At 33.7% G+C, this 25,621-nt stretch overlaps 1 protein-coding gene across 14 annotated transcripts in view; it reads right to left on the reverse strand.

The window, feature by feature from the left end:
- DLG2 (discs large MAGUK scaffold protein 2) overlaps positions 1-25,621 on the reverse strand; it is a 2,591,935-nt gene that overhangs the window by 631,406 nt on the left and 1,934,908 nt on the right. For all 14 annotated transcript variants that reach the window (XM_051987236.1, XM_051987235.1, XM_051987234.1 and 11 more), the window contains 2 exons: positions 23,759-23,903; positions 20,698-20,836 (listed from right to left, as the gene is read on the reverse strand). In XM_051987236.1, coding sequence (XP_051843196.1) covers positions 20,698-20,836; positions 23,759-23,903 — 284 coding nt within the window. The remainder of the gene's footprint in view (positions 1-20,697; positions 20,837-23,758; positions 23,904-25,621) is intronic.

Raw genomic sequence — 25,621 nt, forward strand, 5'->3', positions numbered from 1 at the left:
GTTCTAGCTGAGCTCAGAGGTACCTACAAGTTCTAACTCTTTGATCCTATGAATACAGTTTCCATGACTTGTAGGTCAGTACTGTGTCATTCTATTTAATGAATGTTTGTTTCTCTGAAATGTATTATTTATCCAGATGGACAGTATCTCATGTGTCTGTGGACATCGAGATAATAAGAGGTCCTGAGACTGTCATCCCATCACTCATTCATTTTTTAAAAGTTATTATAACAATGCAGATTTTAATCCATTCAAATAGAAGTACCAGGGATAAGCAGTAAACAGGAACTTCTTTGGATATCAGTGAAGTTTCTCGTGCCATCCCACTTGCTCTACTTGTCCAAATGGTCTGGGTGAGAACATGAATTAAACAAAGGGCAGAGATAATTGGCAATGAAGCAAGCCTAGGGGACGGGCATGGTTGTCTGCTATAAGGATCTGTGGGAGGTCATGTTTTATTTAATATCCATACTGAAGAATCTGTTTATCTGAAAGAAGGGAATAGCTAACCCAGGGAAATTTACAGCTGCCATTAAGAATGGAACTGGGGAGGGAAGGCGAGAGGTAGAATTAAATCCCACCAAGGGGATTCAAAGTAAAGGATGTAGAGAAGAGGCAACTTGTAACATAATATATCCATGGAAAATAACCTGAAATGGATATCCAGCAGATGGAGGAAATCTAGGAAGCGCATATGCTGAAAGACAGCTATGAATGATGCTCAGGCAACAAATTGCTGTGGGGTTTGCAACCTAACCCAGATTGAATGAAAAGCCAATACTTTATATTAGGGCTCCATTCAGAGACTCAGGCTAGGAAGATGAAGGACCAGGACTCTTCTTTCTGAGTATGTGTCAGAAATACTAACTCTATTTTATGTTCCTGGCCGCTAACAGGAAGAAGACACAAACACAAATACACAATAAATTTAAAGCAACACACATTTGAATTCATGGATCTAAGATAATAATAATAACTCACATTCAAGAGAAATTTATGTATTACATAAAGTTTTTCCCTCTTCAACCTTGTGAGGTCTATAGGACAAAAATATTATTATCCTTATTTTTATAGCTGACATAACTGAGGCTAGTTATTATATTGTTAACAAGTTTAGATCCTAAATAAAAGAAATAAGACAATACCTTTATTTGGATTTAGGTTTAGGAAAATTTAATATATTTCATTGATCAGGTTAATCATAGTTCTTGCTCAATATTGTTCTTCACTTAATTAGGAAGTCTAACATTTAAAAGGGGACAGCTAGGTGACCCTAAATTTTTTAAAGAACATCAGGTCTGAAATCAGGAAGACTCTTATTTATGAGTTCAAATCTGACCCTAGAAACTGACTAGATGTGTGGTCCTGGGCAAATCATTTAGCCCCATTTGCTTCAGTTTCTGTAAAGTGAGTTGGAGAAGGAATGATAAACCAGTACCCTTGCCAAAAAAAACAAATAGGGTCATAAACACAACTGAACAATAACAATAAATGGTATCATGAAAAGTCAGACATAAATGAAATGACTGAACAAAAAATTTAAGGCTCAGATAGGTTAGCTGACCTGCTCAAGGTATTATTGCTTAGAAAGCAGAAGAATAAGGACTTAAACCTATTACTCATGTAGACATTTAAAAAAATTGTCATAACAATTAAAATTTTAATCAATTCAAATAAGAGTATTAGGAAAGAGCTGTAGATTCCATTCATAGCTTTTAACTGCAAATACAGTATCTTCTCCAGTTTACCAGTACAGTCTCTTTCATTCCTTAAACTTATATTTGTAGTATCTAGCTTGTCATATAGTAAGCACATAATTTTTTTCATTGATTGTATATCCTCAGAATTTAGCATAGCATCCTGCACATAATAATAAATAAATATGTAATATAATAATGTATAAGTATAAATAAAAAAATCGTAAGATAGCCTTGGTGGCCAGACATTGTTGTTCAGTCTCTTGGGTCATGTCCAACTCTTTATGACCCTATTAAGGGTTTTCTTGGCAAAGATACTGAAATGGCTCGCAATTTCTTTATCCAGACTAGATAATAGAGAAGATGGCTTTGAGTTCAGAGAAGACTAATCCTTTGAATGAAGGAGAAAAGGGGTTGTTTTATAAAATGAAGTTTATCATTTAATTGGGTATATTGAACAGGTTGAATTAATCACTTAAAGCTAAGAAACCAGTTCAGGGAGCAAGGAATTTTAAGATGATGAAGGTGGTTGGTACTTAATGTCAACAGAAGGGATAAACACCATGCATAAAATCAAAGAATAACTTACTCCCAGATGAATAAACTTCCTGGACATATACAGATCAGCACCTTTTAATTATTATCTTAAAGAACTTCCTGGAATTCAGGGAAGTCAAAGATTTTTCTTAGGTCACACTAGTCATAAAGAGTATATGGACAGGAACCTAGGTCTTCTTGGCCTTCAAGATTTCTCTCTATCTACTTTGTCCTGTTGCTTCTCATTTATCTAGCATATACCAAGTAAATATGAATTAACATGGAAATTGTGATTATTAAATCAAGAAAACTAATAATTAATTTCCTAATAATAAGAGGTGACCAAAAGTAGAATGAGGAATCTTGGGATGTGGATAACATCCCTCGTCACTGGAGGTCTTCAAAGAAACCCTGGATAACCACTTTTGGGTGATATTAAAGAAAATATTTCTTTACAAATGTAAATTGGAGTAAATACTGCACTTTAGCTCTAAAATTCTGTGATTCTGAGAAAATTCAAGTATTTCAAGCTATTTGCAATACACAAGAAGTGCATACTTTGGGGACAAGCAGTATCTACATTGATTATGGGTTCTAACATACTAAAGTCTCTATGACAATTTAGGCTTTTATGAAGCATCTTTTGGGGATATCAGAGAGATCTCCATTAGCATGTTATAATCAACCACTTCATCACTTCCTAGCTGATGATGGTTAGTTGATTCAAAGAGTAAGTTAACCATTTTTGTTGTTTTACTTTTCACTATAAACCAGAAATTTCTGATCATAGGCACCCAATGATTCAGCTTACTTCAGCAAACATTTATTATGTTTATTATGTTTATTTATATTTATACATTATTACATTATATATTTATTTATTATTATATGCAAGATACTATACTGAATTCTGAGGATATACATGAAAAAAATTTATGTGCCTACTATATGACAAGTATTATGCTAGATATTACAAATATAAGTTTAAGGAATGAAAGAGTGGACCAAAATTAAATAGTGTTTACCTTCAAGAAGCTTATATAGTTAATATACATATCATTTGCTATTTGCATATTTTAAAATCATATATTATATATAATATATATATATATAAACTAAAATTCTGAAATACCTTAGCTTCTATTATAATAGAACTGATCTTACTATTGAAAAGGACATTAATTAATAACTCATGTTTATATAGTCACTTGCAATCTAATGACTTTAAATCTAGTGACCTTTCCATTAGACTGACACTGTCTCTCCAAACAAAAGATAATTGGTACTCTGACTCTGCAATATAATGTTTGGAAAGGCAGCACCATGTAATGAATGGATTATTAGACCTACTTTTCAGGTGAAAAGACCTGAACTCAAAAAAGCTTTCTCTTTCTCTTGCTACTGTAATAGTTTTGTGACAATTGTGAAGTCATTTTAACCTCTCCAATCATTTAACCTTTCCACCAGTTTCTCCAACTATAAAATGAGGATAATAATACTTGAATGACTCACTTCACAAAGTTAATTTAACAAAATTATTTGTAATCTGAAAATTCCAGGGAAAGATTACAACAGCTTTCTTTCACCCAGGGCTTTTTAACATACACTGTCATATCCATTTCTCGTTAAAACAACCTTGTGATGTGTATGCATGTCAATTATTATAATCTTTGTAAGTTAATTGATTTGTTGGAAGAACTCTAAGTTGTGCAAAGCATCATTTGAATACAGGTTTCTCCTTTATCTCTTTTTACTGGCATTCCTCACAATAGGCATTGCTGCCACACCTATGTAGGAGTAAATCACAGAATCTCCAAGATGGAATGACCATTTAGGTCAACTCATACATGGCAAAGAATCTCTTTGACAATCAACAAAATAAGTGTTTCCTTGGTCTAATTTAGGGTTCAGAGAGGCAGTATAATTTCTTTGGAGTCAGAAGACTTGGAACACCAGTACTGATTATGTATCCTTGAATAATAATTCAACTAGCAAATAATAACACTAGATGATAGCATTTAAATAGAATTTTAAGGTTTATAATTTATAAACATTTCCTCATCTTATCTATATGATGACCCTGGAATAGTAGATGCTACTATTATTCCCATCTTATAGATGAGAAAATTGAAGAAAATACAGGCTAAGTGACTTGTCCAGAGTAAAAACAAAACAAAACAAAACAAAAAAACAAGTATTTGAGGCAAGATTTAAACATCTTGATTTCATGTTCAGCTCTCTGTCCACTGTACTACCTATCTGCCTCAAATATCTATTAGATAACCACTACTCACAAAGCACTCTTCTAGGAATTAGGAGAAATAGAAATTATAGCTAAAATAGAATCCCTTATCCTCACGGAAAACATAGTCTAATAACAAGATATGAGAGCTCCAACATCCAACACAATCTATACACATTCAAGACGTAAAACAACTTATATTGAGAGGTCTAAATGGTTTGGCTTTTATTGACTAGGGAATCAAGGAAGAGGTCACAAAGCAGGTGGCAACTGAATTAACTTTTAAGTATGAATAGGAATTCAATAGGTAAAAAGGGGGTCAGAAGGAACTCAAGGCATCAGTGTCAGATCAGGACCTACAAGCAAAGAACTCAGGGAAGGAGAGAGTAGTACATGTTCAAGGAGCAGAGAATATAGTTATTCCTTCTATTATAACAGGTATAAAGAGAGGGAGAAATTTTTCTACAGATTTTACAGATCATGCAGACATTAGGCCTCTAATGCTTGTGATATGGAAAGAATAACTATTCTCTGTTCACAATAGAATAGAGACCATAGAAGATATAATTGTATTATGGAATCTTGGGAGTAATATAATAATATTTTATATTTATATTATTTGTATTTTTATATTTATATATTTATATAAAAATAATAGTTTAGAAAGGTGAGTGAATAACTTCATTTTCTAAATTTCAGATTTCCCACAAATATCAAATGAAACTTAATACTATTTATTTCATGGGATTATTGGGAAAAGACAATAATAATAAATAATGTCTAACATTTATTTATATAACACTTACTATGTTCCAGACAGTGTGCTAATAAGTACTTCATAAATATTTCATTTAGATGAGCAGGCTGATTTCAGAAAAGTCTAGAAAGATTTACATGAGCTGATGCTAAGTGAAGCAGAACCAGGAGAACATAGTACATAGAAACAAGATTTTGTGATGATAGACTTGGCTCTTTTCAAAAAAAAATGATTTAAGGCAGTTCTAAAGACTTGTAATGGAAAGAATCATCCACATCCAGAGGAGGACTATGGACACTGTGGACTAAAGCATAATATTTTCACTTTTGTTGTTGTTGTTAGTTTGCTGTCTTTTTTTCTTTCTCATGTTATTTTTCCCTTTTTTATTTGATTTTTTTTTTTGTACAACACGACGAATATGGAAATATGTTTAGAAGAATTGCACATGTTTAATGTAATGCTTGCTATCTTGGGGAGAAGGGAGATAGGAAAGTGGGAGAAAATTTTAGAGTATATGGTTTTGCAAAGGTGAATGTTGAAAACTATCTTGGCATATATTTGGAGAAATAAAATGCTATTAAAATACATTTCTCATTTAATTCTAACAACAACTTTAAGACGTAGGAGTACGGTGGGTATTCCCATTTTATAGATGAGGAAATTGAGTGAGTTCTCTAGGCTTCACATAGGTATTAAATTATCTGAGGCTGGATTTAAATTTAGGTCTTCTTGGCTCCAAGCCCAATGCTCTATGCTATATATCATCTTGTAGTTTCATCACACTTGTATATGATAAGAAATTTCTATAGAAATGTCTAAATCTCCTATATTTTACAGAATCTAGCACAATGTTCTACACACAACAGATGCTTAATCCATGTTTGCTAATTTTCTTTGGAGTGAAATTTAAATGAACTGTTATGAGTTCAGTACAGAATGTGGACCCTGATAACAGGAAACTAGTAGGAGGAATTAGTGAGAAAAAAAAAAAAAAAGGCTCATAAGTTTGGTTCCGATGCTAGTTACTTAGTTTACAATTCTTTAGAAATTTTCAATTTCATGAACATTCAAAATTATGTGTACATATGTATGTATATGTGTAAAGACAGTTGTACTAGTTTTATTTTTACTTCCAAATGGAGAAACTGAGGCTTAGATTACAGTAAATGGCTTTTCCAATGTCAGTTAGTGAAAAACAGAGTGAGGACTTGAATCCAAATCTTCAGAAACCAAAGCCAAGGCCATTCTTTACCAAGTCATGCTGCCTCAGCTAGTTGTTTTCATTACTTAGAGTTTTCTGACTTCCTAAAACATGCCATAATTATAGCTACTACAAAAAGAGCTATTTCTGGAAACAGGAAGCTTTATAATTGTCAGAACCTAAACTGTATTCTGGAAGAGGATATGGAAGAGTAAATGTGGGATGTATCTTTTCCAATGAGTTTTTAAAGAAAATCTGAGAAAACTAATGATTTTTGCAAAATGGAATTTAATGGGGAAGTCAATGGATGTTTTAGGACTATTCACTCCATCACAGAATGGCAAAGCTAAAAGGAGTCTTAGAAATCATGCAGACCTTCACCTCTATATTACATACAAGGAACACAGGATTCAGAAAAATAAAGATTTTTGGTCAAAGTTACACAGCTCTGAACTTGCAGAATCAAGATTAGAATCTGCTTATTTGGACTTGATCATGATTATTCATTCTATCACCCTTTGTCACTCTGCTTCAATCTGCTTTTAGAGTATATTGTTTATATTGTTCTATAACTATAAGGATTCTTTTGTCTTCTAAAGCAGTAGGAGATGTCAAAGGATCTTTTAATTTAAAGGGCAAACATTGTTAAATATAGCACAGAGAAGTTATTTGAGTAACAATTTTACATTACCGAGGTGGTTACTATTACTATTAGCTAGGTGGTATTGTAGACAGAGTACCAGGTTTGAAGTCTCATCTTCCTGAGTTCAAATCTAATCTCAGACACTTTCTACTTATTTGATCATGGGTAAATCACTTAACCCTATTTGCCTTAGTTTCCCTCATCCATAAAATAAGCTAGATGGAAAATGGCAAAACATTTTAAGATCTTTGCCAAGAAAACTCTAAATGGGGTCATGAAGAGTCAGACACACTGAAAAAAAATGGCTCAACAACAACAGCAACAACAAGGGTTGCCTAGTATTACAGAATTTGAATAGAATTGAATAAGTTTCTTTAATTGAACAGGGTTGAAATTCTTTTAGCTCAGGACTGAACCAATCCTACCTAGATAACAGAATGAAGCTCTTTATCTTGTTTCCCTCCGGCAGGGTCCCTCACTGAGGCAAAATTGAAGGAGATTTTCTCCTTCAAGGAGTTTTAGAGTTTCAGGGTCCCTTCTTCATTATGAAGGGTCTAAAATGTACCATGTAGGGGATAAAGCACTGTGGATTCAAAAGGGGGGAAAAAGTTTTGAAACAACCCCTATTTTTAAGAACTTTACTGGAGAAACAAACATGTACATTAGGAGGTTAATATAAAATAGATACAAGGTAATTTTCCTTTGATAATTTGCAAAATCTAGAGTATCATAGATTATAGAAATGGACATGAATTTAGAGATTATATACTTTATTTATCTTCATCTCACAGATAAGGAAGCTGGATCACAGACAGGAAGTAAATTGCTTAGGACCACTACTATCTTTTTACCTCTCAGGTGGTACTTTTCACATCTTCACCATAATTCAGCAAGTTTTATCTTTGTCTTGTTTTCAATAGCTAGTGTTAAGCTTCTGGATGGTAAAGGGACAAAAATCATTTACATTTATGCCTGGTCTTCTCAAAGGTAGGCCCTAGAACTCTAACTTGCATATAGGAGGTGCCTAAAAATGCTGATTAAATTAGCATGATTTATTTCAATGTCAACTTTTTTTTTTAACAATAACATCCTCAAGACTATATTAACTTTATAGCAACACAGAGAATTATTTACATATGAATGTGTATCTATGTACACAAATATGTATTTAAGACAAACTCAGTGTCTGGCTAATTTATATTTCCAATGTGTCAACCAACAAACATTTATTAAATTCTCTCTATTGGTCAGGCACTGTATCAGTCAATAAATTAGTCAATAAATGTTTATTAAGCACCTATAACATGCCAGGCAGTCTACTAAGTTTTGGGGAAACAAAAAAAAGCAAAAGACAATCCTTGTTGTCAGGGGACTCACCAGATAAGGAGACAATACGCAAACAACTGTGATCCATGAATAAAATAGCAAAGTGAAAAATTAAAGAGTACTTTTCAAATTCAAACTACTATTTACTTCTACTCTCCTCTTCCCCTCCCAGATATCCCCCACCCCCGGTCAAGTGAAATTAAAGACACAGACAGAAAGCATCTCTCTGTAATGATATCACTTAATTTTCATTGTAGTCCTCCCCCATCCACACTAATATAGGATTTTCATTTATCATTTCTTGCAGTTTAAGTAGGAAAACCCCCAAATCTTTGTGGTACCATTATCAATAAAGAGAAAAATCTTCCTTTGATCTTCCATTCAATGGTCTATCTTTTTTCTGTCACCTCCTACTCCCAATATTTTTTATTCCAAGAATATACCAGTACAAATAGTGAAGAATAAGAAATATTAGGTTCAGAAAACACAGATAACACAGAAAGCATAGGGGGAATGACATGAATCTTGAATATTTCAAACAGATACTATATAGATCTCATGATTATAGAATTTAAGTTGGAAGGAGACAGAATGGCCATTTAAATCCCTAGTGATCTTCACTTAAAAGATGAGAAAATTAAGATTTTAAGAAGCAATTTGATTAAGAGGCACCTAGGTAGTCTACTGAATAGAGCCATGGACCTAGAATAAGCTCAGAATTCAAATCCAGTCACTAAAGACTGCTTGCTGTATGACTCTGGGAAAATCACTTGACAGCTTTGCCTCAATGGTACAACCATTATCATAAAGCTAGTAATTATCAGAAGCAAGATTTGAGTTCATTTCTTCCTGACTCCAGGTTTAGAACTCTATTCACTATAATGCTGTGCTTCTCAGACACTGTAAGGAGGGGAGAAGCATATATGCATGAACTTCTCACCTTGACTGGTTTTCTTTGGCTCTATCTTGCATTGTGACCAGACATGCCAGCTGTAAGGCTTCACAACTCCAAAATTCCAGCAATCCTGAAAGTAGAGCATCTTCCTGCACATAACTGGAAGTGAACTGAATCATTTTTGGTTGTGCTAAATGCTATCCTGCCCAGTCTCTTATGAGGTCCAAGTGAAAGTGGACATCTGAAAACCACCCCCAAATCACTCTAATAGCTGTGGCTTTCTAAAAATAGAAAGCTAGATGTCTACTCCATAATAAATACCAATCGGCAGCTCACAAGGGGAGAATTCAAGTCCAGAACATTCATTAAGTCTCATGTTTGGCATAGCCTCTTTCCCCCTGGACTTATGGAAGATATCCTCATTTTCAGAAATATTGGGATGGAGGTTTTAGGTCCAGTTCTGGTAATATGCTTATGGCATTACTCTAATTACATATCCATTTGAAAATCAATTATTCTGCATTTGTTTCTATGTGTAAAGGAGAAAGAAAATGAGAATTTATCAGAATGAGGAGAAACATACTAGTATGGTACAGTAGAAAGACAAATGGACTGAGGATAAAATGATTTTAGTTCAAGAGCTACATTTATTTAGAGCTGTGTGCTTGTGAACAAGTCATTTTTACCTCTTTGGGCCTCAATTTCATCATCTATAAAGTAAGAATATTGAATTAGGTGAGCTCTAAAGTCTTTTCTGGATTACTGTAGGATGAATTTTTTTCAAAGATATACTATTTATTGTGTACTTCAGTCAGAGGAAATTGAAGTTGGGAGGAACAAAAAGGCATTTCTGGTCCAAAACATTTACCATTTGAAGATATAGAAATCATTCTACTAAAATCCTTTAGATTAAGAAATACTATTAAAAGATGCCATTCCTAAGCTATTATTAGCATATATTACAGTGTGATTATGAAAAAATTTACAGATCCTTTGAAATCTGACAGGTAAGATGAGTCACTTCCAGTAGAAATAAGCATACAACATTGATTTGGCTTGACATTTGAGAAAAAGTATGTTGAAGGATGTGGGATAACTGCCTTCCATATCTGGGAAGAAGAACCATTTTGAGTTGAGTGAGGAGAAATTTTCCAACAAAGCAGAAGGTGAATGGAACTCAAAAATGTAAAAATAAATGTATAACCTTCTACATCAGGTCTCCTCTGGTACCTTATTGTGATGTAGAGATGCCTCTTGGTTCTTGATTATGATACATCTAGCAGACAAGTTCTGATAGGTTCTACTGCAAAAGCTTTTATTAGGTGACTGATGATTGACATTACTGCTATGTAATGAAGTGTTCTACATAGCAACAGAGAAGCAGTATGTTATAATAAGGGAGCCTACAAAATTTGGGGGTCAAGAAGGCCTGAGTTCAAATCCCAATTGAGACATTTGCTAGCTGTGTGATCCTAAAAAAGTTACTTAAAATCTCTGTGCATTAATTTATTTACTTTTAAAATGAAAGGGTTGAACTTAAAGGTCTCAAAGATCCCTATTAGTTCAAAATCTATAATTTTATAATCCAGTTTCATATGAATTCATCTTTTTATTATATGATATTATGGAAATTCCATAAATTAAAAATAAAATAAATTTTAAAATAGGGGAAAAGCATGTAATCCTATGAATACATGAAGAATAAATAACATTTCTACAAAACAACTGTTCCTAGATATTCAATAAAACCAAGGGTAAAGTTCTTATGATGATTTATTTAGAGGAATTTTCACTACCACCTTAAAAGCACATCAAATCCTCATGGAAAATGAGAACAATTAGAGAATAGGATGAAGGTCACCTCCACTGACACTGTTCTCTTCTGAGCTATGATGCTTCTTGTTGTTCTGTTGCTACATATTTTTTGCCCTCATATATAACCCAGAGCCCAGGATTTAAAGAGATATGAAAATTTGATTCACACTGCAGATGTACAACAATACTATCAAACTATTCTGTTTCTTGTCTAAGAATAAAACATGCCAGCTCAGCAGAATCTTGCAAAGCAAAACAGGTTGTCATAGGTTCCAATATTTAAAAAGAAACATTAAAGGAAGGGAAAGGTTATTTGTTGTTAAGGAAAATAGAGAAAGGCAAGGGGAAGAAAATGGGAAGTAAATGAGCATTTATTATGTATCCATTACATGTAGGCTCTGTGCTAAGTTTTTGATAGATATTATCTCATTTGATCTTCATAACCCTGGAAGGTGGTACTATTATGATGTCCATTTTCCATCAGAAGAAACCACACAGACTTGTTTAAGGTCTCACACCTGGCATCTAAGGCTAGAATTAAACTCAAGTCTTCCTGAGTCCAGGCCACTGTGTCATCTAGCTGTCTACAGTTAGCAAATATTTATTATGCCCGAATTTTCATACTTGTGGCACCACAAAGCAATTAAATATAGGGAAGTTGATGATTGGATAGAGTGGAAATGATAATGGGGACAATCTGGAAAACATGAGAGAGGATGTCATTGATGGTGTGTAAAGAAAAGTTGCATTTAGCAAGTAGAAAGGCTGTTTTATGATAGAAGAGGAAACACAATTCTCATTACTTCATTTTTCTTTTTTTTGGAGTAGTGGAGAGTGGATATTTGCAACACAGCTATTATCACAAAGATCTTAATTATATTTGTTTAAACTTATAACACAGATTCTAATTAGGTTTGTTTATTTGTTAGTCTATATCTCAGATTGTAGTAGTAGTAGTAGTAATAGTAATAGTGGTAACAGGAGGAAGAAGAAAGAGTTGGAGGAGGAGGAGGAGAAAGAGTAAGAGAAGGAATAGTAGTAAAAACTAAACTAGAGTTTTATATGACCTTAAGATTTGTAAAATATCATACAAAAGTTGTCTCATTTTATCTTTACAACTACTTTTGGAAGGCAGGTATTATTATTATCCCCATTTCACAGATGGAGGAAACTGAGCAGACAAAGATTAAGTGAGTTACCTAGGAAAGCTACTGTATGTCTGAGGTTAGATTTGAACTTAGAATTAACCTGATCCTAGATCCATTACTCTATCTATTATGCTATCTAGTTGACAATGTTCAGTAAACATCTTCTTTTCCTATGTTTGTGAGATGAGATAAAAACCTATCAGGTGCAAGAATTGGAATAGATATGAGAAAACAATTAATCCATATGTTTCATTTTATGGATAAGAAAACTGAACATCAGAGAAAGGAATTTTTAGGTGAGAGTTCTTAAGGAATATTCATTATTTTGGGGGATGCTGCAAGCCTGTTTTATACTGTCAGATCACCAACAGGATGAATGTTATAGTTGTTCCCAATTCCCCACTTTCCTTGGTAATATCCAAGTTAAGCAAGTAATTGATCAATAAAGTTCCTGTAATTATTAGGTACTGGACTTAGTTCTGGAGTTATAAAGATATATTCCCTATCCCCATACTTTTTTTTTTCTTTTTTTTTTATTAGGAGTCAATTGCTTCTTAATTTAGTTCTCATTCTTTTTTTTTTTCTCTCATCCTTTTTTTCATCTGCATAAGAAGGAGAGTAGCAGCCTAAAACACTCACTCTTTTTGTGTTTTTGTCACTCTTCCACTCTCCACTGGAAAAGCCTCCCTTGATGTTCATTGCTATACAGCCTGGGAGACATAATTCTTTGCAGTTGTCTTTTAAGGAATATTTATGTGCTTTATTTTTCTAGAGTTAAGTAATATTTTCAGTCTATAGACATAATTATTGATAGTCCTGTATGTTTCTGAACTAAAGTTTACCCTGTTGGACCATCTATCTAGCAGTTCAACTTCTATTAGATCAGTATATAGCTTTTAAAATTGTTAAGAATTTTCCCTATTTTGATTAAATAATGTATCTCTTTCTTTATAGCAGGATTTTGTAGTTATTTTGTGGGATCTAGTTTTGAAAAGGCCAAAGGGCACCAAATGCTAGTGGGAGATGGGGAGGAACTAAATCTCCCCAGAATTGTTCTGGGCTAGTTTGTGGGAATGAAATGCTAAATTTTCAGTGCAAGCATTTATACTTGAGAAATAATCATTAAAAACAGGGCTTAAATTATTGTTTTCTTGCTTCTCAAGACTTTTTTTTGTTGTTCAGTCATTTTCAGTTGTGCCCAACTCTTCACAATCCCATTTGGGGTTTTACTGGCAAAGATACTAAAGTGATTTGCCATTTCCATCTCCAGCTTGTTTTACAGATGAGAAAACTGGATCAATAGGATCAAGTGAATTGCCTACAGTCACACAAATAGTAAGCGTCTAAGGCCAGGTTAATTCAGGAAGATAAATCTTGACTCCAGATCCACCATTCTCTCCACTCTACTTCTTATACAAGCAAGACATAAAGAAGCATTAAGATTATAAACTAAACTCTAAAACTAGAACTCAGTTGTTAAACATTTACCTGCACACCTTTGATTATCCTCTTGAATTTTGTTAATAGAGAAATTTGTTCAAAGTCAGAGAGTTTAAGTAGCAGAATAAGTACTATGGAGATGGTTCCTGATACTAGAGTTTCTTTTTAGTTATACACTCTCTCTCCCAAGATGCTCAATTTGTGTCTTCTTAATTTACTCAATATTAATCAAGTTATTTATGAAAGTTGCTCAGAATAAGGATTCCTTGAAAAAAGAACATCTCTACCTTTTGAACTCTTTTTCATATACTCAAAATGAGACTTGTTGATGTCTCCATTGCGTATTCTTAGAAATAAAGGATTTCTATTAGTTATAGATGATTAATATGACACCCAGACTAGGACTTCTCATGTCAATAGAGTTTGAAATATATATATATATATATATATATATATATATATGAAAGCTAAAATTATTAGTACTGACTTCAACTGTACAGAATAAACCAGAAGGAAAAAAGTAAGTATTCTTTCATTAACATCACACAATTTTTAACCTGAAAGCTTCTGGTGAAAAGTGACTGGGATAGCATAAATAAAATTTGTTTCAAATCTAGCATATAAGCCCGTTAGAGCTAAGGGTCACTAGAGATTAGCTGAGGCAGCTTCTGGGTCAGTGGTAAGAAAGAACACTGAGCTGGAGTCAGGAAAATCTGAATTCAAATCTAGCTGTAGATGCTTTCTAGATGTGTATCCCTTGGCAAGTCACTTAACCTCATATTGCTCCATCACTTAATCTCCATTACTTGACAAAATTGATTCACTGGATCTATTGGAAAAAGAAATGGTAAACAACCGGACCTTTGCCAAGAAAATCCCAATGGGATCAGGAAGAATCAGACATGACTGAAATGAACAAGAAAATGACAGAAATGACACTATGCAGAACCTATCTCATGGGGTTGTTGTGAAGCCCAAAAGAAACATTGCATTTAAAGAAATAATTAAAGAGTAAAAACACTATTTTAGTATTTAAAAATTAAATAAATTTTAAAATATTTTTCAAAAAATTAAATAAAACAAGAGACTTTAATTAGATGACCTATGAAGTCACTTCCATTTCTCAGTCTCTAATCTTCTGATTCCATGATTTAAAAATGTAATGAACCTTAGAAATCAACTAGTCTAATATCTTTAATTAAAAGATTAGGAAACTGAGACCACAGGTAAGGTAATATGGTCTAGATCAAACAACTAATTAGCAGTCAAGCCAATATTCAAACATCATGTTGACTTGCTCAAGATTGCAGAGTGAAGTGTTGATGTGGTTAAGGCAGGGACTCAAAAATTTAAAAATGTAAAATAGAGACAGTTTTTAAAAATACTAGGCCAATTTAAAGTACTTGCTAATATTCAGCAATTAGTGATAAAAATGTAAATTTGAAAATCTTTTATCTTCTAGAATCACCCCAGGAAAAAAACATGTTTTGAGCTTCACTTAAGTTATAGGCATCAAGATTGAACTTCCAAGATCAAATCTAGTTCAGTTTCTTCAGCCTAACTTAATATGGCTACCAGTTGACTGGAATATAGCTACAATTAATTTATATGTGAAAACAATGTTTCTGGTCATTAAAAAAAAATGTTAGTTTGAGACCTGATCTGTTCCACATATTCAAAGATATAATGGGCTGTGTCAATGTCTTATTTTAGGCACTACCTACAAATCAGCAAGTGTCAGTAATATTTACTGATTTTTTTTCTCAAAGTCAATTCAAAAAATATTTGAGAACCTACTGTATATGATTTCCTGTGTTAGATGCCAAAATGGCTAGCAATTACAGGCAATAATGATAAATCATAATTGTTATTAATGCAGTATTTCCTGGTAAAAAGGAAATCAGGAAAAGGAAAAGGAAACAGATTTTGAGATTGTCAGTAGTATAATTAATGATGAAAATAGCAATAACAATTATAATTTATGGCAATTATTATAATCATATATTGATACTACCCAGACTATAAGTGATAACAAAACTCTTTTGGCTGTTTCTATGAGGTGGAAGCTTTAGAATAAACATCTTAGCTTCATTTCTCCCCATGCTTTATACCTGTCTCTTGTGTTCCTACTTCTCGCATATTCTTTCCAATTTTCCTTTTTTGTGTTTTTACCCCACTAGAGTGTAAGAGGATAGGGAATGTCTTTCATCTTGCTATATCTGTATTTCCATAACTTAAAGCAGCTGGCACAAAGTCATTGCTTCATAAATGCTTGCTCATTTATTGATTGATTAGTGACTTTTGAGTTGTGAGAATATGAAGAAACTGTCTTAAGAATCAAAAATAATGTGGCATAACAAACAGGAAGTATAGGACTTTGGTCCTAATCTCAGTTGTGCCACTTATTCCCTGTCTAAACTTGGACAAGTCATTATTTTTTTTTCTTATCTTGGCTCCAAAATCTCTACTATGAAAGGGTAACAATGGCAAGAAATATCTAAATATTTTGTTCATGTATTGTTATCAACTGCTATCCAGTGTTAATCACTGAATAGGTATTGCTTCAGTCAAACTAAGACTTATTGAAGACCTTAAATTAAGAAAAACAAGCTCTTCCATTGCACTCAGGGCCATTTCCAGTCATCCTGATCCATATCTATTCACTGGACCAGGATGGCATTTGAGGGGAAAGTGAGGCAGGTGACCTTGTACAATCCTCCTTCACTTAAATCCAATTCACTTGCATATCGTAGCATCACCTTCCTGATGAAATGGTCCTCTTTGAGAATTAAGGACAAACAAGAATAACAAAAACAACAAAAACCATTGACAGTAAAACTGTGAACAGATGCTCCTATGTATTCATATTTAACGATTTTAAAATCATATACTTTTAGTGCTATACTAAGAATTATATAAATTATAAAAACTACACAAAATTAAAAAATAAAATTAATAGGAAATGGTATTTTGAAAAGAATATTTTATTGATTAATGGAGCAATAAGCCTTTTTGTTCATACTAAAATATAAGGCTTAATAATGATTTTAATTGATAGGGCATAATTTATATTTTTTCTTTTAAACCTTGATTAGGGATTCAATGAATTGAATGAATTCAATCAAGATTGAACTGAATATAGTAATTTGTAAGTTTAATTCTAAACTCATTTCATACAGGATGTCCCAAAGGCTCAGTGCTACCTGAGACTTTTAGAACATTTTGTATTGATACTTCTTTTGAATGTCAATCACAGATTAAAAGGATACCTCAGAAAAAGGAGGAGATCAAAATAGAAAGGAATATTTCACTGGCTATGTTTACTAGATGATGACATTTATTTTAAAATCTCATCTACTAATTATGCAAAGGTTTTGGATAAAATTCATCCAGTAAGTTTTCATCTCTTTGATGTTACTCAATTGCTCTCTCAGTCACTAAAGGGTAGCATTTATATATATTTTAACAAATGAGTTCAAAACCCACTTAAACTATTCATTTATAAAGTTTTTTTTTAAACAAATTAATCAGCTATGTTTCCAAGGTGATGTTTTGAGTAAAAATACTAGAGTTTTGTAGATAAAACTTATTTTTTCAACAAAGGGGGGAAGGAAACATAGGGAGAGTAAAGGAAAGAGGGGGAAAAAGACAAAGGAAAAGAGGAAGGAACCCAGAAAAGGAAAGTAGACACACACGTAGAAAAAGAGAGAGAGTTAGAGACAGAAAGACAAAGAAAGACACAGAGTGAGAGAGAGCAAAGAGAGCAATTTCAGTTGAGTGAAGACTTAAGTTGAAAACCTAGGATGATGAGCCCTCAATAGAAACAGGGAAGTTTAGAAGATGGGTAGATTTTGAGGGAAAGATAATGTAATCTTCAATGCAGAGTACAAAAAAAAATTGATGGCTGTTCATCTTGTGCTATATAATCATTTTTTTTTTCACTAGAAAGAAAAAAAAGTAATGACGTGTGTGTGTGTGTGTGTGTGTGTGTGTGTGTGTGTGTGTGTGTGTGTGTGTGTAGGGGGTTAGGTGGGGGTTGGCTCTTACTCATCATCCACTACCCCAGAAGTCACTAAGGAGAGCCCATTGCAGCCATGATGTGATCTGGAAGACAGAGCATGAACATACTGGGTGAAGGAGTGAAGAGTAGAAATGTTGCCTGATCAGTTACTAGAAGTACCTAAGTTATGGTTATTTTATAGTTATTTTGAAGAGATGATGGCTGAAGAAGCCATCAGAGATATATAGTATATTTTAAGGGAATAAATAATTTTTAAGGGAAAAATAAATAAAAAGAGTGGAATGCTGGGATGTTGGGGTGCATTGGGTAAAGGCAATACTGTGGCTGTGTTGGAGACAAGCCCATAATTAACTACTGTGGAAGAGTGGAATGTGGTCCATTTTCCTATACTCAGATTGTTGACTTTTTCAGATTAGGCTGCAGATATTTTTGGGTCACACTATGGTTCCCATTTTGAAGATCAATGTACTGAATAATCTCAAAGGTCATTTCTAATGACACCATTCTGGGACAGGTGCACTGACAACAGTCTATGGACAAATGATTTGGAAATATTGAGGGATACTCAGGGGGCACATTTTCCTCTCCCAAGACAGACTCAAAGGCAGTCAGATCAATCTCTAAATATAATGATTGCTATATTTATATACTACTGAACTGCACAAAAGAAATGTTAAATTCAGTGTGGAAATCATGATGTTAGGTTGAGATGGTGATGGCTTCCAACAAAGCCATCGCTAGGGATTCTGGAACTTGAAACAAATTAGCTAGTGATAAGAATGGGAGGCTTTGGGAAACAGATACTCTGAAACTAGTGAATGCTGCCATTATCTACTTATCTGGTGTGTTCTACATGGTAGGAGTCCTCAAACTAAGCAGCTTGAGCAGTCTTCCATAATTGGCTACTATTACACTGACACAATCGTCTAAGAAAGGATCCCAAAGGAAGACAATGACAGCAGGAGGACTTGCGGAAGGAAGAAGCTTAGATCAACATCTCACACACCAAATGTAATTGGGATGAATATCTTGCCCATGACCTCAGCTTCTGCTGACTCCATGCCACCTGGTACATGAGTGCTATAGGTAAAGTACCCTTCTAAGTATCAGTTCCCTAGTCCCTAATCCCACTTACTTCTTTGTGAGTTATGACTCATTTCCAGGAAATGGGAATATTTAGGCTATGAGTAAAGCAAAGAATTGATTGGTCAAATATAGGAAGCATTTTTCCAATAGCCACACTTGTTATCTGGTCCCACTTGTTCCCTCTTTCTCATACTTATTTTGAATTCATTTTGTATATGTTATATAAATATGCAGATATATGTATATATCTATCTATATGTATGTATATATACACAGGTTTGATTTATTAAAATGCAAGGTTTTTGAGAGCATGGTTTTCCTTTTGTCTTTATCTTCCCAAGATTTAGGAAAGTATCTGGCACATATAAAGGGTTAATAGCATACAAAGTGTTAAGAGCAAGTTTTATTATTATAAAATATTATGATGTAGTTTTAATATTATAAAATATTATAATGTAGTAATATAAAATTTTTATGTCTAGCACTAGCCACCTCTAGAGTTAGGGGGAGGTGGAAAGAAAAAAAAAAGAAAAAAGAAATTTATATGATAATCTTATTCCATATTCAAAAAGAATAGCAAGTTGTATATAATAGACGTTTCATGTGCAATTATATTTTTATTATGTTACAGAAATGCTTATTTGAATCCATAAATTAAAACAAACAATTAAAAAAGAATTGCATGGATTCTGGAAGTAAACAGTACCTTAAAGGATCACCTAGTCAGTGGTGTCAAACACAAATAAGGACATAGCCCTGTGAGCCACATATTGACTTAAGAAAACTTGGCATGTTGACTTAGAAAAACACAAATTAGCATAATCTATGTTATGCTGTATTTTTGCTTATTTTGTTAAACATTTCTCAATAACATTTTAACCTAGTTCTGATTGGGGAGTTTTGCTGACCAATTATGGCCTTTGGGCATCAAGTTTAATTCTTCTGCTTAGCAACTCTCCCTCTTCCCAACAAATATACACTTTACAGAGAAGGAAACTGAGCTCCAGAGAATTCAAATCAAATGATAGCAAAGCCAGGACTGAAACAGTAGTTCTCAAACTTTTGTTCTCAGTATCTTCAAGTTAAAAAAACTATCAAGAATCTGTTCAAAGAGTTTTTGTTCACATGGGTTATATTTGTAGCTATTTACTATATCAGAAATAAAAAAAATTTTTTTTGAATTTGTAGACCCTTTGAAAGGGTTTCAGAGACCCCAACAATCTTTGGACTACACTTTGAGGACCACTGAAGCATTCTGCAACTAGTGTGAGTGCTTCCCATCCTGATACACATTTATTCATTTAACATACACAAGTACTACATGCAGGGCTGGTTTGTACCCTTTATTCTGAAACTATAGTGGCCAGAAGCATGTCTGCCCCAAAAAGGTTAGTCCCATTCTATATTTCCTTAGGGACTATGACATTATCCTTTCATGCCTTTGCTAAATCCCACTTGAGCTGTTACTTTCTTATTTTATAGGATACTAAATATAAGTGGTATTCTTGAGTGACTGGTAGCTAGGGGGGTGCAGTGGATATTATGCCAGGCTTAAAGTCAGGAAGGCTCATCTTTGTGGGCTAAAATCTGGTCTCAGACGCTTATGAGCAAGTCATTTGGGCAAGTCACCTGGGCAAATCACTTAACCCTGTTTGCCTCAGTTCTTATTTATAAAAGGAGCTAGAGAAGAAAATGGCAAACCATTTCAGTATTCAGAAAACCTCAAAAAGTGTCATAAAGAATTGGACATGACTTAAACATAATACAATGCCCGACTCCCACTCAGATCCTCCAAAGTACGGCACGCACTAATTGCTAACGTGTTAGACAAAGACTCCATCTTTATAACAATAGTCATAAAACATGGATAAGCAAAAAGAATGACTGACCTGGTGTAATCGTCCTCAACAAGCATGTGCTTTGGAATTGGTGAGTACCTTCCAGGTGAGATGGGCGGCAGGGAAGATTTGTACTCTAAAGTGCCATTGTTGCCAGAGAGAATGTGGTTTTCCATTGGTGGAGAATAAGCTGGTAAGAGACAAGAAAACACAATTTTTAATCAACATCTGCATCTTGGCATCTAAGGAAGATGCCAAGGGGTATGTTAAAAATAGGTAGACTCTAATGTCCATTATGGACAATGGCAGCCAAATAGGAATGTGGAATTTATGGTATATTTGCATTTAACATACACAAACAAATGGTGACCTTTAATAGTTGGCAACATATAATAATAGGGGTACCTACAAAGCAAGTTAGCATAATTAAGAGAAGGGAAACAGTTGGAAGGGACAAGTAGTGCACACGTTTTCAAGGCAATGATTAATTTTCTATTGAAATGGAAATGTTAACTTTCTAATTGTAGATCCAGTCATTCTTTTCAAATGATTAATATCTAACCATCAAAAGCAAAATGCTATTGGGAGAAGGTCCATTCAGCATGAAATTCTTCTTCCACCCCAAAATAGTTTTGTACTTTTAGTCATAGAATATTACAGTTTCCAAAGATTTAAAGTTAAAAATCACCCCAAAGGTAATGGATAGGAAAATAAATGATGGCTGTAGGCAAACTATACTACTTTAAAAGTAAGAGACTATGAAGGTGAAATGATGTGTCATCAAAGAAATATAAGAGTAAAAAAGAAAATCAGTTGGTCATAGTACAAGACTGGATAATAACTGATGGTATGACCCATAGAATCTATTGGAATTAGAATGTTCTTTTATTAAAAACATGTGAATTTAGTAATTTGGGAACTCCCCACTCTGCAACTCCCCCTATTTTATAAGTGAGCAAGGAAAAGGTAACTCTAAGCCATGACAGTGCAAGCCATAAATTCATACCCATTTGATATGATAAAACTAAATTATCCACAGAGGCTCATTCCCCAGTAAGCTCATCTAGTTAATCAGAGAATTCATCTGATCAAACCACTATACTCTTAAAAATACAACAGAAATATTTCCCTCATTGTTTAATGTTGAGCTAAAGCTATTAATCTAGACCTGGCTAGGCATCCCACCTCATGATTTCAGAATCATAGATTTAGACCACTGATTTAGACCTAGAAAAGACATCAGAAGCCATCTTAGAAGCCAAAAATATAGTAAGGGAGACTTTACTTGAACTTAAACAATTTAGGTTTCAAAATCTAACTGAGACACTTACTAGCTGTATGTCCTTGGATAATTCACTTTAACCTGAACCTCAGTTTCCACATCTATCGATTGGAAATGTAAAAAGAACCTACCTCACAGGGTTCCTTTGAGGATTAAATGCAATAATATATGAAAAATACTTGGTAAATTTTAAAATCTCATGTAAAAGTTAGCAATTGTTTTCAAGTCTAAGCTCTTTATTTTACAAAGGATGGAACTGAGGTTCACAAATTTTTAATTTCTGTCTGTTTTTCAATTAACATTCACTTTTTTTCCTCCTTATAACCCCCCTAAATTTAACAAAAAAATAAAAAACCTGATATAATAAATACATAGAGTCAAACAAAGCAAATCTCTACTTTGTCAATATCAAAAAATATACCTTATTCTGCATCTTAAATTCACCACATGTTTTAGGAAATAGGGAGCAAATTAGCATCAATCCTTTCCAAAATAAACAGTTGGCCTGACAGGTAAATGCCATATTTGGGATCTGAACTCTGGTCTTCTCTACCCAAGTGCAATAATCTTTCAACAATACAGTGCACTTGACGTCTATTTCCCATAAACCTCTGGCTATATTTCTGAATAATTTTCCCAGACTCCATTCTGTTCTTATTTCCCCAATACTGACCATATATGATGTTCATGAAGTGTCATGACCTCATTTTTTTGGTAAATAATTTCTTTCAGGATTGTTTTGAATCTTTATGAAGAACTGTTAAAAATTCATCCATATTTCTATAATGGATACTTAAAATAAAATGGGTTTTAGCTTCATTCCTGGTTGAAAAAGAAACTCATATCCTCTGTAAGTAGTCTTGGAATGCTCATTTTATAAAAGCCACTATCTGTCCTAATGGGCAGGTAACGAATTAGTCAACCCTTATATTTCTCTCTAGAGAGCTATCCCAGGCAGAGAGAGGTTAAACTACTTGCTTAAGACCACAATGCTAATTAATGGCATGTGGATTTGCAATTAGAATGCTGAGGTTTCACAGTCCCAGTCTCCTACTGAGCTAATGCTGCCTTTCATTTCCCAACTATTTTATCTATGGATAGCTCCAAAATAATTTTTGAGATTTTATGTGGAAAGGCAGAATGGATTTATATCTAGTTACAGGAGACACAGCATCCGTTAGCTGAGGCCCTCAGTGACCTTTCAAAGGATTCAGACAATGGCCTTCCCCATAAGTAGCTGCTGGCTTCCTGTGGTCCAAGCAGGTCATTACAATGCCCGTCTTCCTCCCACTTCCACAGCCATTTTTTTGTCCCTTGCAAATGAAAAATAAGTTCAGAGGAAATGGTAGCTCAGATAATGGAGGCTGGGGGACAATGATTTAAAATTTTAAATCCAATACCTCCCCTAGGGCTATTTTCTCCCATTAGTTTTTTTTTTGACCAGACACCCTTTTTTCCAGCATAGTGTCACCCTCATCTTATTTCAGAAGATATTAGGATTTCTTTCATGAAGCATTAATCATGCCTTTTGGCACTTGAGAAATACCAATTTTAAAATATGGTTACAAAAAATTACTGCAATCACACTGTATTACACAGCACATTAAGCATTTCCAATACAGTGATCAAGGAGAAATTGCTAAGGGTCCTCATCTGTTATCTTCCTCATCTCATCAAGAGACATGGGTCTTAGGAGCATAGTGAGGGAGGGAGTTGGAATGTACTTTTTATGGCTAAAAAGGTGATGATCTAAAGTGATTAAGGTTTTACATTATTCCAGTTCAGACAAGGTAGGAACCTGATGGAATGACCATCTTACTTAGTACTTACAGTGAGTAATATCAGGTGGGCCATAAGGATCTGTCATATAAATGGTGGTTGGTTTGCCAACTTTTAGATAAACTACATCTGAAGTGTTCTTCAATATAGCTACAGCTTCTTCATGTGTTACTTCTTCTAGACTGTAGTTATTTACCTTGAAGAAAAAGGGGAAAAAAACCCCAAAAAATTAGTATTATTCTGAGCAGAACCAGGAGAACAATTTATACAATAACAATTCCATAAAGACTGCCAACTTGAAAAAACTTAAGAACTCTTTTTTTGCAAGCAAACATTTTTTACAGTGGTTTTAACGTTATTTTTTATTTTAAATAGTACTTTATTTTTCCAAATACATGCAAAGATAATTTTCAACATCCACCTTTGCAAAACTTTGTGAAGAACTCTTATCAATCCAATAAACAATTGTGCTTCCAGAGAAGCAATGACAAAACATATTTATAGATGTGTGTATTTATATATGTGTGCATGCACATATGCATATATATTTATGTAAACATATGTAGTATTTATATATGTAAAATGGGAATTTGATTTGCATATTGGTCCTATAAAGGATGGTTTGTTTTCCATCTTCTAGATAAATTATAAATGAAATGTTCTTCAATACTGATACAGCTTCTTCATCTGTTTTGTGTTTTTTGATGTAGAGGAGGGGAAGAAGAGTATGGGAATGGAATGGAATAAACATTTAGTTCTAAGCACGTTATAAATATTATCTTATTTGATGGTGGGTGGGAAAGAAGGTATATGTTTATTCATTAAAAAAGAAAAATACATTTAATTAAAGAAAAAAAAAAAGAAATGGGGCCAATGAATGAAGTTTTCTAGTTAAGCAAAGCAGCCATAGAAGATACTCATGAGTGTGACCTGAAACAGATGACACATTTCCATAGCATGAAAATAGCAATTAGAAGAGAATAGACAAGTTCATGGTGCTAATAAATATAAAATACATTTCATGCTCTAATCAAATTGGATGAGCTTTTTATCTTGAACTACTGCTGATTTTTTATGCCTCTTGGTTTCCTGTAGGTTAGAGGGCCAAAAAACTGTTGTCTTTCTTATCACAGTTTGAATTTGTGCTAATGGTTTAAAGCACAACTCAAAATGTGCCTGCGCCACAAAGTTCTCCTGATCCTCCTCAATCAAACCTAGTTATAGTTCCTTTAAAAGTTCCTTTTTAAAAAACTGACTAAATTTTACCTTTTCCTCATCTCCTAGCACATTGCTCTGTGAACAGTAGTCACTTCATAAAGTTTGTATTATTCTCTTAGCCTATTCCCTCTTCTATATGGCAGCCCTTCAAATGCTTGGAGGCACCTATTATGTCCCCCTTAAGCCTTCTCTGCTTAAGGTTGCTTAAAGAAGAATGGAAGCAGATGGAAGAAATGTTCACTCTGAAAGGAATCATCAGAAATGGTTTCATATATTTTGACCATGGTATTGAGAGGTACCAGTACAAGCAGTGCAATAAAGAAAAGCCTTTTTCCCTTTACATAGTGGATTGACAGGTGAATAGATAAGAATTCCACTGCCAAATAACTAGTTGGGTTGAATGAAAAGCAGTCCTAACTTCAGTAGGCTCTTGACAATTTTCATTCCCAATTCCAGGAGAGGGAGGAAAGCATGATATTCGTGAAACTGTCAGCAAATGACAGAGAAGTGTGCATCTACCCTTTTTTCTTTTTCAGATGGGTAGAATAAGACCCCCAGAAAAACCACCTTGAAAACTGTTAGGAATTTGACACTTATTTCACTGCATTTTAACAGTCAGAAAAGTGTATAAGGTCAGAGAAAATATGGAACAAAAATGGGAATTTGATGTCAATTCAGCCAATACACATAAAGTAC

The sequence above is a fragment of the Antechinus flavipes genome, chromosome 3 (assembly GCF_016432865.1).
Source record: "Antechinus flavipes isolate AdamAnt ecotype Samford, QLD, Australia chromosome 3, AdamAnt_v2, whole genome shotgun sequence".
NCBI lineage: Eukaryota > Metazoa > Chordata > Mammalia > Dasyuromorphia > Dasyuridae > Antechinus > Antechinus flavipes.